The sequence below is a fragment of the Corvus hawaiiensis genome, chromosome 2, assembly GCF_020740725.1.
Source record: "Corvus hawaiiensis isolate bCorHaw1 chromosome 2, bCorHaw1.pri.cur, whole genome shotgun sequence".
NCBI lineage: Eukaryota > Metazoa > Chordata > Aves > Passeriformes > Corvidae > Corvus > Corvus hawaiiensis.
The window spans coordinates 109,795,301-109,811,138 of record NC_063214.1 but is presented as its reverse complement, the minus strand read 5'-3'; the positions used below and the strand labels follow the sequence as shown (position 1 = coordinate 109,811,138).

Genomic DNA, 15,838 nt, shown 5'->3' with positions numbered 1-15,838 from the left:
CCACAGCGCGGCACCGGCCGGCCCGGGGGCGGACACCGAGCTCAAGGAGAAACGGCGATTAGCGCGGGGAGGCCACCATCGGCCCCGCAGCGGGGCGGCCGCGAGCCAGGCGCGCCGCGGGGCAGCCCTGTAAAGGACCCCCGGTAGCCCTCACGCCGGATGATGCAACCGGGGCCTGCGGCGGGGCCGCGCAGCGTGCGCGTGCACGGGGCGGGGGCGCGGCCGGCGGGGAACGGGCGCGGGAGCGCGGGGGGAGCCCGGGGCGGGCGCGGCGCGGCTACGGGAGCGCGCAGCTCGGCCGGGGCCGGGAGCCCGCGGAGACCGACGTCCCGAAAAACCCGCCCCAGAGCGCCGGGAGCCCAGCACAGGCCGCCCGGGCCCGCGGGGACGCCGCGCTAGTGCCGTGCAGCGCGGGTGCGAAACAGCGCCGTTGCTGCGCGGCGGACACCGGGCTCGCTGGAAGACACAGCGAAGGCGGGAGGCTCGTGCCGCGGTCAGGGTTTGTTGCTGTGTGGATTTATTTGGGGTGCCGAGGGGGTGCGATGCAGAAAGGCACCTGGGGAGAAGACCGAAGCACGATGTCCGTGCGCGTATGAAATGAGCACATCGAACACGGTGTCTGCTTGAACAGTAACATGTCACCGTACACGTGTTATAATCTCTGCTGGCCGTCAGCGTGAGAAGATCTTTCTAATGTCAACCTTTTTTCTTGTTACTGTCTTTTGTAGGCTGGGCGCTTATTGTTAGGGAGACGATGTGGATATAAGAGCTGCCCCAAGATGCGAACAACCTGAATGTTTTGTACGAAACAGGTAAAAATCCCACCAAACAGTTGCTGTTTCCAGAGTTTGGTATGACATAAATGCTTTAAGAATTGAATAAAATCCCTAATCGAGTGATGAGAGCCAGTTTAGAGGTTCACCAGGGAGTAAAGGCCAAATTCCCAACCCTTCCCTATGGGAAATCAAACTGACTTCTTCATGGGAACCTCTTAAAGACATAGAGGATGTTGCTGATAGTATTTCCGTGGTCAGGGAAACAGGTTTCAGTGCAGGTAACCAGTCATCTCAAGTATGTGTGTGTTGTGCCAACAACTGTGGCTTTGTCTGTTGGAAAACATGTTTGTTCTCAGACTTTGCCTGGCTTTGCAGGTCAAAAAAAGCAGGTTTGGGGCAGACAACCACGTGGTTGAAGTGTGATGATAGAAATCTGTGTGAAACTGGTATGCCTGGTTGAACAATGGTTGTAACCTCCCACTTTGACAAATGCTACTGTTGCCATGCTTTCCTGATGCAAGAGTTATAGTGAGTTCTGCTGGATATAGCTAGAGCAAACACATTGCCACTGTTCTTGATCTGAAGAAACTAACAGGAACACATCGTAAGAAACCTTCCAGTATCTATGATGGTGTTGCCAATGACAAAATGTATTTTGTCTTGCAACCCAATCATGTACATTGGTTTAGAAAATAAATTTTTATATCTAATCTTTTATCAGGCCACATGGTGTTTTCAATTTTGTGTTAAATATCTCACTTCTGGGAAAAACAACTGAGATACACAAAGTGTAGTGGGAACATGATGCAATACTTTATTGTAGTTGCCTCAATGTCCGCACATGTACAATCCCTCTTTTATGAAAATGAACTGAAAATACTGGACTATGTCATTACTTACCTGTTTAAATTATGCAATAAATGCAGCGCAGTGTAAAATTACGGAAATAGTTCTTGTCACATTTGAAACAGCCTTTAAAAAGGACTTAATCCTTGCCAAACACCCTGTCAGGAATGTGAAAAGAATACACAACTGTTGCTTCTATTTTAACAATGAGATTGTAAATTTTACATATTCCGAGGAACTCTTGCTATTTTGATTCACTTATTTGGAAGTATTTGTAGGATAAAGAAAACCCAGGAAAGTCTAAAGCCTGCAAATGTCTAATTATTGTAGGATCATAGAATGGTTTGGTTTGGGAAGGACCTCAGAGATCACTGAATTCAAATCTTCCTGCCATGGGCATAAACACCTTTCAGTAGACCAGGTTGCACAGAGCCCCATCCAGGCTGGACTTAAACACTTCCAGGGACGGGGCATCTACAGCCTCTCTGGACAACCTGTGCCTCACAGCAAAGAATTAGCATTTAATCTAAACCTGCTCTCTTTCAGTTTAAAGCCATTCCCCCTTGTTCTGTCACTACATGCCCTTGTGAAAAGTCCAGTTTCTAGCCTTCTTATTTTCTAGCCTTCACCTTTAGGCACTGGAAGCTTCTATAAGGTTTCCTCAGAGCCTTCTCTTGTCCAGGCTGAATAACCCCGAGTAAAATATTTAAGAACGTTTCTAGGAGTTGACATTATGTCATATGTCAATATATGTGCATTGTACATGTATGTATGAATTAAATAAATTTCAAAATACTATAATTAAACGGTAACAAGTGTATTAATATAGCTCAAAAAACTATATCCGGAATTTTATTCATTGCAATACTCATTTAAGCCAGGTAACTACTTAGCCACTGATTTTGTACAGATGCCTAAATCAGAGGGGTCAACCCAAATCTCTGTTTAAATTAATACTTAGTAAGGTAATTTTGATACCAGTGGTCCTTGTCAGAGGCTTAAATTTAATTTTATTTAATTTTATTTAGGAGACTAGAATCGAGATATTATTATCATATTTTGATTTTTTGGTAGAAGCAAACTGTTCAGTGTGAAAGAGAAGGGGGTAGGAGGGGGGTTTTGTGCATTGAAATGTTGAGATGTTTTAAATGTCAAAGCTGTTGTGGTTTTGTTTTGTGGCTAGGTTTGAGGTCCTCTTCTGTGACAGTGTGTAGGAGAGACCTGAAGATCATCTTATGCCTCAGCTTGACACAAACTGCAGACAGCAAAATGACAGTCAGGTAAAGCATAAAAGTCTTGCTTAGCTTTTTCCACTCTTGCTGACCTATGAAGGTCAAAAGTCTGAGGAGTGGAGAAGGATGCATCAAGTTTTGGTTGTGTCATTTCTGCTTATGGAAACTTAGTTTCTACTCATTTTTCTTTGTTGCAGCATTAGCTATGGGTGGGTACGTGCTTGCTGCAGCCGGAGATGTACCTTATGGAAAAGGGAGGGAATGTCCATCCTTTGAGACATAGGTGGCAGGAACACCTGCTGTAGGGTCAGTCTGTAAAGGCCAGTTGTTTCACAGTAAGTGCACAAGTAACAGGTTTTAAAACAGTGACTGGGGAGATGGGGCAAATTTACTGCATGAGTGAGTGAGATGGAATAGTAAGAAGTTGCCAAGTCGAGAGAGGTCTGGCCATTGGGATGAAGGAGTGAATAGGAGGTTGATTGTAGCACGAGGGAGCAGTAAGTGGGCAGTTGAACAGAGTGGGAATAGCCTTGGGAAGTCTTTGTGAAGCACCACATGGAATAGCTGGTTCATTGTGTGAAGCTGTGAAAGGTGGGAAAGACATTCAGCCTGGGGGTGGCAGCTATAGAGAAGGTACACTTGTTTTATAAATCAATGGGGAGAGGGTGGTAATGAGAGACTGAAAATAGGCTGTGAAGGGGGTGGGAACAGCAGTAAACAGGGAGAGGATGGCAGCCTGTGGCCTGCTATTTAAAGCAGCAGTGACATAGAAGGTGACAGGGAGGTACGTAGAAGGGTAGCAAACGGTTTGGGGGTGGTAGTGGCAAACCAAAGGTCCACGTAGGTTAGTTCATCCCTTACAATAAAATCAGAGTTTGCCAGGCAAAGGCAAAATAGCGAAAGCAAACGGGTGATGTTTGTACTAAGGCAAAGCCCTGCTCGTCCCACCCAGGGCTGCGTGCAGTTTGTTCGCTGCTCAAGGGCTGCTCCGCTGAGCGCCGGCGGCTGCCGGCCCCGACCCCTGGGGCTCTGGTGACCCGGTTCCCACGCCGGCTGGCAAGGCAGCCTGCGGAGAGCAGGGAGCTGGGATCAGCCCGCAGCACCTGCGGCTGGCCGGTGGCCGGGGAGGAGCTCAGCCGGCCCCGAGCAGGGGTTGCTGTAGCCCGGGACGGGCTGCAGCGCTACACCGGGCAGCTGCCATAGCCTCGGAGAAAGGGGCGATAGCCTGGAGGTAGCGGGGTGGGAGAGAGCAGAGCAACCCCGACTCTCCGAAAGCGGACGCGTGTGGATGCGCGTCCTCGCGGGCTGGACGCCGATGATGCTTCTCGGTGTCGCTTTCTGCAGCCGTGCTCCTCGAGGCGTGCCGGTGCTCCGGCGTCTGGCTGAGCCCGCACGGGGCGAGAGCTGGCGAGCGGGGCCGGCCCGGGGCGGTGCCGGGCTGCCGGTGCCCGTTCCGTGCCCCGGGTCCCCCGCCCGCGCGGCCGCAGGTGCGGCGGAAGTGACGGCCGGCGCGGTGCTGCCGGAGGAACATGGCGCCCGCGGCCGCGCGGGGCAGCGCGGAAGGTAAACAAGCGTGAGGGCGGCGGGGACCCCGGGGGCGAGGCCGGGCCGGGCTGGGAGCGTCGGTGCCCGGGCGGCGCGGCGGGGGCGGCTCCCACCTCCCCGCGAGCGCGGACGGCGAGGAGGAGGGAGCGCAGGATCCCCCCTTCTTCCTCCGCCTCCTTCTCCTCCTCCTCCCGGCTTCGCCTTAGCCATTGCCCCTCTCCGCAGCCCCCCGGCGCCTCCCTCCGCCGCCCCCGGCTGTATGGTACACGGAGCCAGGGCCCCTCTCCGCCGCTCCAGCGGGAGGAGCCGCGTCCTCAGCGCCGCCGCTGCCGAGAGGTGGGTAAAGGATCCCCCGGGCCCTCCCGCCGCCGCCGCCCGCCCCATCGAGGGTGGCCCGGGCGCCCTCCTGGCCCTCAGGGACCCTCCCCGGGCTCGGGGGCGGCGGGCCGGGTGCCCGCGGGCGGCAGGCGGGGAGCGGGCGGGCTGGAGCGGGGATCGGGCACGGCCGCGCCGGGGGGGCGCACCGGAAGCCTGGCGGGTTCGGAGCGAGCGCAGCCCCCGCTGGGCCCCTCGGGTTCCTGCGGCCGCACGTCGCGGACCCCGGGCCTGCCGGCCCCAGTTCCCGGGGAGCTCGGCCTGCGAGCTCCGCTCACCGCGGAGCGGGGCTGAGCGTGCGAGCAGACAGGTTGAAGTAGGTCATCTGAGTTCCTGCCCCGAAAATGGCCAGTTCTCCCCCATCGTAGCTGATGGCGAAAAAAGTATCCGTGATCTGAACGAGTAGAGCTACCCAGGGTTACTACTGGATCTATTTGGTGAATACTGAAACGTCACTTAAAAATTTAAAGTTCTTGCCTTTTTATTGTTTGGGATTTGGGTGTCGTCCCCCCCCCCCCCGCCCCCCCCCCCCTCCCCATTTAGAAGAGGAATAGGAGAATCATAAAGCTGTTACTGGATAAAAGGACAGAACTACTGAAGTCTGGCTTCCTGTGGACTTGTTATGTATACTTGCCCCTAGGATAACGCAGCTCTTGCACCACTATTGCCCCAGTTCACGTTCAGATCTCCTGAGCTTACCACCATGCACCAACATACTTCCTGTCTTTTGCCTTCCAACACCTAGCAAACGTGTTTAATTTCTACCACATGTCCTATAAACTTTCCCACTGACACTCATCTCCCTTCACTTTCCTTAATTATACCCTGTGGCTGGTTTGCATCTACACGTGTTGATTTGTCTTTCAGCAGAGCACAGCAGATAACCATTGAGCTCACACTGGAGACATCAGACCTTTTTCATTCATCTAGCTGCCAGTTTGGGGGATAGGCGTAGAAATTAAATATGTTTGAGATTTCTGTGTTTCTGACAAGCGAGTTTGACATTTGGCAGTGAGGTCAAACCTGTGTGCCTCAAAGGGCACAATTAATGTAATTTTCTCAGAAAATGCTAGGAGTATTTACTAAGTTAGCAATAAAGATACAGACAACAAAAAGACAAATGGAGGGGGTAGTTTAGCAATCCTAATTTAGATGTAAAATATTTTTATTCATATAGTTTAAATACTACTTGTAGCTCATTCCCGTCTTATCATGCTAAAAATTTGTGGTAATCAAATGATTTTTTGTCACTAACAGATGCGTAACTTGCTACTTTTCTGTATAGAATACACAAAATAGCTTCACATATATATAAAATTTATTATACATAAACAGCTTCACATACACATAAAATTTATTATACGTAAATAGCTTCACAGTGAGAAAATCACACTTTATTCATACTTTTTTCTTACATTTGAAAAGATGAATCATTCTATAAGACACAAATATTATATATATAAGAACTGTTATCGCTCAGGATAGAGCAGTCCTGTCCACTTTGAGAGCTGTGGCAAATCTGTAGTTTGCAACACTATCATCATTTAACTTTTAGGTATGAGTAATACAAGTTTTTCCAGTTAAAGACAATTCTCATTTTTGTGGGTGTATCAACTGTTTTATACAGGGCACCTGTTCTGGTATCAGTAAATGCAATTGGAAGCGCGTTGTGGTGAGCTTCCTCTGTGTTTGGGAGCAGGTTTTTCTGTACAGGTGTTGTGATGCAGTGACCTTTTAGACAGATGGTTCAAGCTATCTTAGTGTCTGTGAAGTGCAGTTACAGGTTCTGGCCCGCTTAGAGTGAAGGATAATCATCCTGAGCTGAGGCACAATCCATGCGGAGTTGTAGTAGGTTTGGTTGTAACTAGTTCTGATGCTTCTGGCACAGCTTTAATGACATCAGAGAGCACTGACACAAAGTGCCACTGTTGCTATGAACTGATTCAGATTGCTCCCAGATAGCAGCATGGCCAGAGATCGGCAGCAGAGCTGTCCTGGTCAGCTGTGTGCCCCTAAGAAATGGAGTGTGGACAGCTATCAGGAGCAGCGAAGTTTTAATTTCTGGAGTTCTGGCAGTCTGGTTCCTCTGACTGGCAGTGATTGGTAAGCTTCTAACTTCTTGTCTCTCAAGTAAATCCAGTGCTTTTGGAATTCTCGAGATGGATTGGATGAAGCCTTAAACATGAACATACCAATAGTTTAAGATAAATTGTTTCCCAAATTTAGTGTATTAATGATAAAGCATTTTAGGTAAAACATGTGGAAACTGGATGTATTTCTTTGTTCCCTACATTTGCAATTGTTGTAGCAACGGAAAGTTTTGATATGCACTGGTTATTGATCTATCCCACATCACATCACTCCTTCTGCTGTTGTTAGTAGGAAATTATGATGAAAAATGGTGGACAAAATAATGTTTTTCGTGTCAAACTGTGTAAACAAAGGTTTAATTTGGGGGATACATTACTTGTACTGTGTATGTTATAATTGCGTTCTTACTCAGTACAGTACACTACATTCAAAGGCCCAGCCTTCAGCCATGTGTGCAGTTGTGAATGTTTGCTAGTGTGTTCAAATACTTGTTGTATTGTATTTTCATATGTGTCTATAACATTTGACTATGGAGAAATGTCCTATTCCTGCAGAAAAGCGTGTTAACAAAACTAGGGTCAAAGAATTCTGCTCTAGGCAGCCTTTGCTGTGCACCTCACCAAATAAAGCATGCATAATGGCTTTAAAATTCACATTTAAATGCATGTATTTGGTGGATGGAAGAGATTATTGACTTTTAAGCTCTGTTTTAGTACTTGGTGTAACCAAAGCATGGTTCTATGTGTCTGGTGAAATATCTTCTGGTGTAACTCATAGATAATAGTGTTTTATGATGTGAAAATTTGTTGTTCAGCTGTGTTCATGAAGGTGATTTCTTAGAATATCTATGGGCTAGGTAAAATGAACAAGTACTCCATAATCAGTAAACAAAACAAAACTTGCTGGTTGTGTCTCAGCATCCCAAATGAGTTACTAAGGAACAACAGTAAAGGAAAGCAGAAATTTTCCTTTGAGCTGGTGTCCTAGACTTGGTATTGTCAATACTTTCCTAGAACGATACATTTCTGTCCCTAGAAAATGCATATAAGCTTACATATTACATAAAGACACATACTCAAAGGGCCCTTTTTCAGGTAGTACTGCTTTTGGAGAGATTTTAAATCCAGGAGGGCATGAGTCAAAAGCAGGTATTCTATAACTTGCTTCTCAATAGGTAGTACATTTAGACTCCATTTCTTCTGCTTGTGACTAAGAGCCTCAGACACCCTGAGGAAAGAAGATTCTCCTTGTTTAGCAAGAAAAAGCAGTCTGGATTAGGGTTTTCAGACTTTTATTACATCTGCAGAATAAAGATGAGAAATCAGTGTTCCAAGTAAGTGGTTTTACAGTCACAGCACTGTAGACTCTAATGCATTATGTGCTAAAAGAGGAAAAAATGTCAGGAACAGCTAGTAAGGTTAAATGTATTTCTCTTTTGACTTTTCAGCAGAGTCTTACTTCCTGTGCTGCATTACCCCGATCGGCTCTAATATGTGCAGAACAATAACGAATGTCAACGTAGATTGCCCCCCACCTCCCCTTTATTGTTTATACATTGGAATTTTTTTGTTCCAGTTTTCCTATAGACCACTGCAGGCTCCATGTCTTCCTTAGGATTAAGTGTGCTGCTGTGATTTGCATGCATGAAGAAAATCTAACTGAATTTTCCATTTTTATTGAAAATATGAAAAAAAAAATTGTTAGGTATTGTCCTCTGGGAAATAACTGCAGCATTTGAATAGTGCATAGAATTACATCAAAGATTGCAAGTGTGTGTGGGAGGAATGGCATAGCTATGGTTTAGAAAAATTACTTTGTTTGAGAGTATTTTTTTAATGTTTGAACTACCACATTGCTATTTGCTTTTGACGGAGGATGTTAGCTTTATAAATGAAGACTTTTACCAGATAAGCATAATACGCATTTAATTATCTAGTTTCCCAGTTTTTGCAGTATTTTAACCCCTTTGCATATTTGCACTGGCAATATATTTTTTTGTTTTAAAGAAAAATTTATCTGCTGATCATGTATATGGCTTTATGCCAAAAAAAGGATATTCACTCCTTGTATTTAATACAGGAAGACAACTAGTCCTTTTGCTTTTCACTCACAGAATTCTGAAGCTTCTTTAGGTGATGTAAGGTGAAGTCTTACTGGTTTTGTGTTTACTTAAATAATCCATTAAATGCTTGCTGTTTGTGAGGAAAAATATTTTGATGTTGAAAACTGTAGATTTTCTAAAAGCAATATCAGCAGGAATGTGAAAAGAAGGATTAAGTGACTTAAACACCCACATTTTTAAAACATTCAGAAATAATAATTTCCAAGTGTTGACCACTTTGTTACCCTTGTAGACATTTGTGGCTAAGAGTTTTAAATATTTTAAAGGAATAGCCAGTTGTAGGGAGATGTATAAAATTGGAGCCCTTAAAGGTGTTCCCTAAACACAGGTGGGTTTTCTTTCTCAATATTTCAGTGATTCCTGCCTTGTTAGATTGAAAATTTGAAGGATAGTAACATATGATTTTTTTTTTTGCACGTATATTTGTCTTATTTATATTTAATCAGAATTAAAAAGGAGGTTGCAAAAAAAATTCCCCACATCAGTGCAGTGTCTGTGCCAAAGCAACAGAATCACAGATTGACAGACTAGTTGAGGTTATAAGGGGCCTCTGGAGATCATCTGGGCCACCTGCAGGGCCACCTAGAGCCAGTTGCCCAGTACTCTCTAGTGCTGGTTTGGTTGGGGGGTTTGTTTGTTTGTGTTTTGGTTGGTTTGTAGCTTCTGTTTTTTCATGGGTTTTGTTTGTTTTGGGTTTTTGTTTCTTTGTTTGGAGTATGATTTACTTGTTTTGATCCTTAAAAGCAGCACTGGAGGTGCATCTACCACATGTCTTTGCTTAACTTCACTTGCCAACTTTTCCTTTTTGCTTCTTTGAGGGTGGTGAAAGAGGCCTTTCTTTTAGGGCCATCCTGTGTACAAGTTAATTTCTCTCCTTTTATTTGTGGAGTACCCATAATGTAATTATCTTTCTCAAGGGAAGGGCAAAGATGCTACTGTGTGTTTGGAGCTTGCTGCCGTGGCTTTTTTATGTTGTTCAGGTACACAGTAATGCACATACTGTTTTGAAGAAATCCTCTCAGTGATATTGCCTGTGTGATGGGATATCCCATTATTTCCAGAAGAATATATATTGCTTCAGCCACCTGGGGAATGTTGCTTCATTTTTGACTTTTCCTCCCCCCGATATACAGTTGTGTTACTCTGTTCTCGTTCTCACATTTGCGAATTCCAACTGTCCTTTCCTGTTTTTAACCCTGATCATGGAACTGATGCCGAGCCAAGTCTTAGTTGGTCTCCTGAAGCACTGTAACTTACACAGTTTTACTGTCTGAGAGTCCTTGTAACCTCTGAACCTCTTGGCTGATTTCAGATAGCAGTCAGAGTTGTTTCAAGTCTCTATGTTTTATGAAGATGAGTGGCAAGTGATCATTAAATCTCTTGAAGAGGGAAGAGTGAGGTATGAGCTCAGCTATTATTAAACATCAGAGAACTGGGGATGGGAGGAGACGAATTACAAGTGCTCCAACGAAAGAAGGAAAAAAGCTAATATTGGTGCTTACCTTTTTATTTGATATGAGAAATCCAATTAGAAAGCAAAATCCTGTAAAGTCAGGCTCTATGCTTCCTCTTCAGTTGGTTGCTTCTTTTTGAGGTGGTAAGAGTTAGTGAAGTGCTTCTTTCCTCATCTGCTTTTGTGTAAGAATTGGCAACAACTAAGAAAAATATCTGATGGTAATTTTTCTTTCTGGTAGGCATTTGATGTTGAGGAATAAGAGTTTCACAATATGAGGTTCCAGAGCAGTTTGCATGTTTCTTTTTGTCTTCAGTGACATTGAGGGGAAGGTGCCATCATGAATACTGGTGAGAAAGTGATTGGATTATCATTTTTGTTCTTGTGCTCCTGCTCTTACTTTCAGGAATTTGAATTTTGTGAGAAGGCCTTAATTGTAATGAACACTCCCAGCATTGACTTTATTTTGCACAGAACCCATTATTAGGCTTCAGCAGTGTGGGAGTGGTGCTAATTCCATGAGGTGTGGCTACAAACACCACTCACCAGATTAGTTTTGCACAGACAAAGGGTGTCTCCAGTTTGATTTTCCAGGATGGTGCTGAGGAGTGAAGGAGAGGAGATGATTATCCATTTTTGAGTCTAATAAAATGCATTCCTGTTACAATGGCAGCAGCCAAAATGTGGTACTTGAAGAAGTGGGGGTAAGTGGTAACTGCTCCCTGAGGCTGTGAAACGTGGGCCACTCTAGAGTCACTTCTGGATCCATATACTTGTGTGAAGTTTTATGATGTTGAGAATCTGCAGGTTTTTCTAATTGTTGGTATTATTTAGCTTTTCATGTGGGTTACCAGTACCAAAACATTATTAGCTTTACTTGTTATAGGAAATTCAGAGTTAAATGCAACAAATATCTGAGGGAAAGTTGCAGTGTAATTTAAGGTGGGATGAAGAGGAATAAAACAAGATGAATCAATTATAATAGTAAATTAATGTCAAATAGGGAAGTTGTTGCTCTTTCTCTCTCTTCCTGCTCAAGTATGTGCCCTGCCCTCTGCATCACGTTGGTTCGTGTGCCAAACCCCACAATGTCAAGTCAGAAGTCAGCTCACTGGGAATCAGAAAGATGTCTAGTTTTGAGGTTTTGTGTGTGCTGGGGAGTGGGGTGGTCATGTTTGTGTCATGTGTCTTTTTCATGTCTGTCCCTCCCTGCTCTTAGTTTATTTTTTAGTCATGTTTATGAGTTGAATGGACTTTCTGGAGAAGCCAAATGAACCCCAGAAATGGCTCAGAGTAGGCAGCAGGAGCTCAGGTCCCAGAATAAGACAGAGAAGGAAAATGGCGTGTGCTGTTGTCCTTTGAAGAATTGTTAATTGGTTCAAGCTGCCTTGTGCAACTTCACCATACATAAACCCAAGGAAGTTGAGCAACATTTTGAGAAATTTCTGGATTTTGAATAGGTTTTTATTTTGATTATTGAATATTTATCTTCCTTGACTTTAACAGGGTAGGATCCTGCTACTCTTAGATTTCTTTTTGGTTTATTTACAGTTTAATTATAGCTTGCATATAAGTAATACTGTATCTGCAAATGCTTAATGAGCAATTGAGCTTCACTAAGCCCACAATACAGAATATTATTTTTTGGGACTTATTCCTGTCAGTGCTTCTTATTGCCTTAGTATTTTGTACTTCATAAATCTCATAATCTAATATTAATCACTGTAGTAAGAAACAGGGGGAACATGATGGGACTGTGTTTTTACAGGAGAAGTGAAGCACACAATATCAAATAGTATCTCTGAAAATGTTCATTTTCCTTCAAATAACTTTTGAGTAATTTGACATAGATTTTAGAACATAATACTTTTTTTTTTTTTTTGATCATACCATGTGCAGATCTACTGAAGCTTGTTTCTGAAGTTAAGGAAATTTGGCTTCCTTTTTGAAACCTTTGCTATTCATGAGTGGGTGTTTTATTGCTCCCCTGAGATAAATTCTTTAGAAAGATTGATGGAAGGGAGAGGAAAAAAACCATGACAACCTTTTTAGTTCATTATATGACCATGAATTAACTTGGAGTAAGGAATCATTTTGGCAGTGTTGCATAGTTATTTTTGTTCATTACCCTGTCTTTGAAATGAGAATATTTGGTTGGGGGAGAAATATTTAAAGTTTGTGTTTTAAGTTTTTTCCTAAGTTGATTCTTCAGCCAGAGAGAAAACAAAAAGAATGGTGAAGACTTTTAAGTCCTAATCAAAGCGATCTGAGTTAGGATTTATCTGGTCAGGAAGGGCTTGTAATATGTTATTAGAAATTATGATTTATTTTTATTTTTTTATTTTTTTTTCTTCCCCCCAGGTGATTCATGGCAGGGGACGTGGAAGGGTTTAGCTCCTCCATCCATGACACCAGTGTCTCTGCAGGATTCAGAGCACTGTATGAGGAGGGATTGCTTCTTGATGTCACACTTGTCATTGAAGACCACCAATTTCAGGCCCATAAAGCACTGCTTGCCACCCAGAGTGATTACTTCAGGATTATGTTCACAGCTGACATGCGAGAACGAGATCAGGACAAAATCCATTTGAAAGGTCTGACAGCTACAGGCTTCAGTCATGTCCTCCAATTCATGTACTATGGAACTATTGAACTGAGTATGAACACTGTTCATGAAATCCTTCAGGCTGCCATGTATGTCCAGCTTATAGAGGTGGTAAAGTTTTGCTGCTCTTTTCTCTTAGCTAAAATCTGCTTAGAAAACTGTGCAGAAATTATGAGACTTCTGGATGATTTTGGTGTAAACATCGAAGGAGTCAGGGAAAAATTGGATTCCTTTCTGCTAGAGAATTTTGTGCCACTCATGTCCAGACCTGACTTCCTTTCATATCTGAGCTTTGAGAAGCTCATGTCTTACTTGGATAATGATCGTCTGAGCAGGTTTCCAGAGATAGAGCTGTATGAAGCTGTTCAGGCCTGGCTGCGCCATGATAGAAGACGCTGGAGGCATACGGACACCATCATTCAGAACATCAGGTTTTGTTTGATGACACCATCCAGTGTTTTTGAGAAGGTTGGTGCATTTGAAAAGCAATAGGCAGGATTCATCATTTAGCTAGGGCAGCATGCCAGTAAATAGGTAAGATTCCTGAAGCTATGAGAAGGAACAGAATTATAGCGTTTATTTTTCTAATAAAGAAAGGCATAGAAGGCAAACATCTAAAAGTATTGTCTTTGGTTATTAGACAATAATACCTACAGTGGCTGGAGAACAGGTATGTTTGCAGTACATGCTTATACATGACTTTATATGGAAAAAACATTTTGAAATAAGGTCACTTTTATCTAGTTTGATTTCAAACGTTCTTAACTGTTTTCCACAAGTTGCTTCTTGCTTTCCAGAGGCTTTAGACCTGCACATAATATGTAGGGTATATGTTATAATAATTGTTATCAATATAATCAAAAATAGTGACTGTAGATCTTATGTGGCTTAAGTACAGGGGAGGGTTATTTAAAAATGAAAAGTAGCATCTGCTCTTAAATCTGCAGAGTGTTTTTGTTGTTGTTGTATCCTCAGTGCTTGTGCTGTTACACAGCAGTTAGAAGTAAGCTCCGATCCTGCAAAGTTACACATACGCTTGGTTGTACACAAGACATAACACAATCAAAAAATTATTGTGTCAAATGTAATGATTTACTTTAAATATAAGTGGACTCTTTGTAGCAGGTCATCTTATAGTTCAACTGTTCATTGTATGTAGTAAGAGGTAAAAGAGAACTTGCTTTTTCTACTCTTCTGTTGAAGAACAGACAAAAATATATTGGTTTTAGTTCTTGAGAATCTCTGAATATTTGTTAACAGTAGAAAATTACAGTACTTTGTAATCAGTTCTCTTGCAGGTTAGTAACAGTGTTCAGGTTAGGAATTCCTTGAGCTGTGCTGTTTTAACAATGTTAATTTTGTGTGATAAGATACAACTTCTGTATTTTTCACCTCTCAGCAGATTAATAGGAGTTCAGACCCCATGTTTTTTGTTGTGCTTCTTACAAATTAACCTCCCATATATTTTTACTTTAGTGTCTAGTGAATATGCAGAGAAGGTTGTATTGGTTTTGGTGGTTTTAGGGGCCACTGGATCATCCAAGCAGTAATTCTTATACTTATTTCAGTTTCAGATTATAAGAGCTATTAATTACTTCAGACTAGTGCATTTTTATATTTTGAATTTTTTTCTCTGTTGTGAACTGAGTATAGGAAGTAATAATACATAAAATATATTTATGATGCTATATTAAACTATAGATATAAAATAAATACCTAAACATATTTTAGAGCACTAATGTAATGTTTATATTGGGTTAAAACATTTTTAACTAGTAAGAGCTAGCTAATGCTACAGTCTGCATTGTAGTGTCTTGTGTCTTTTAAATAGCGCTTTTATCATATTATTACATCATTTAAGCTCTTCAGTAATAAAACAGAATTTACAACATACTTTTTTGAGGTTAATCTAACAGGGCAGGATTTGTGTGAGACTGCTTCAGCCCTATGAGTTTTGGGGATACAATCTCAAGCATCAAGCTGTCTTCAGTTAAATTTCTGTAAGTGAAAGTGTATGTTGGTCTTCAGCATTATATTTGGGTATAACTTCTGGAGTTGGTTTTGATATTGTTGGTATAAATCCTGCATACAGTGCTTCTCATGTTTTATCTTCACAGGCACAATAGGTACAACTTCAGGAGAGACGTTGTTTTCAGCATCCCAGATTATATATCTACATGTAAAAGCTTTGTCTGTGAATACCCTTCGTGTTAATTGTATGTGGGAGCAGAGAAAAGCCAGTGCAGATTATGGAGTGAGACAACTCAGCAGAGGGAAGCAGAGCTAATTATGTCATTTGTTACTGCAGCTAGGAATGTATTTGTGTTCTACCCTGGCTAGAGAGTATTAAGTTATCCAGCATGACAAGTGACAAAGGACAACTGCAGTTGCAGCCAACATCAGAATATAGAACACTTTATTTTTTTAAATAAAAGAGTGCGTCTGTTCACTGTTCTGGCAGTAACCCGGGGAGAGCTTCTTTCTTCTCTGTGTGGAATGGGGAAATAGTGGTAAAACTGCCTTTTTTGGAGATTCACAAACAGAATCCACCCTTTTCCTGAAGCCAGCACATACTAAATGCATAAATGTACCAAATAAAGTCTGAGTTTGACTCTGCCAGTTCAGCTAACTCTGTATTTGCTACACACTGGCTGGCTTGTCATATGTACTTTTATGTAATCTTTCTAATGGACATTTCTCAGATGCCTGTCACTGTAGTATATAAATAACTTATATAACTTTGCAAGTCATGATAAGGATACTTTCGGCCTCTCAAGCCATTCTGTTCCTTAC

The 15,838-nt window shown here is 42.9% G+C and overlaps 1 protein-coding gene across 5 annotated transcripts in view; it reads left to right on the top strand.

Moving 5' to 3' along the window:
• Nucleotides 1–263: 263 nt before the first annotated feature.
• Nucleotides 264–15,838, top strand: part of KLHL15 (kelch like family member 15) — a 28,526-nt gene continuing 12,951 nt past the window's right edge. Inside the window, exons 1-4 of one of the 5 annotated variants that reach the window (XM_048288145.1) lie at nt 264–493; nt 729–812; nt 2,806–2,902; nt 12,802–13,513. In XM_048288145.1, coding sequence (XP_048144102.1) covers nt 12,809–13,513 — 705 coding nt within the window. In that variant the 5' untranslated portion in view covers nt 264–493; nt 729–812; nt 2,806–2,902; nt 12,802–12,808. Of the gene's footprint in view, nt 813–2,805; nt 2,903–4,347; nt 4,418–4,624; nt 4,736–12,801; nt 13,514–15,838 lie in introns of those variants that run through there. The other 4 variants (XM_048288135.1, XM_048288123.1, XM_048288156.1 and 1 more) reach the window with 4 other exon arrangements.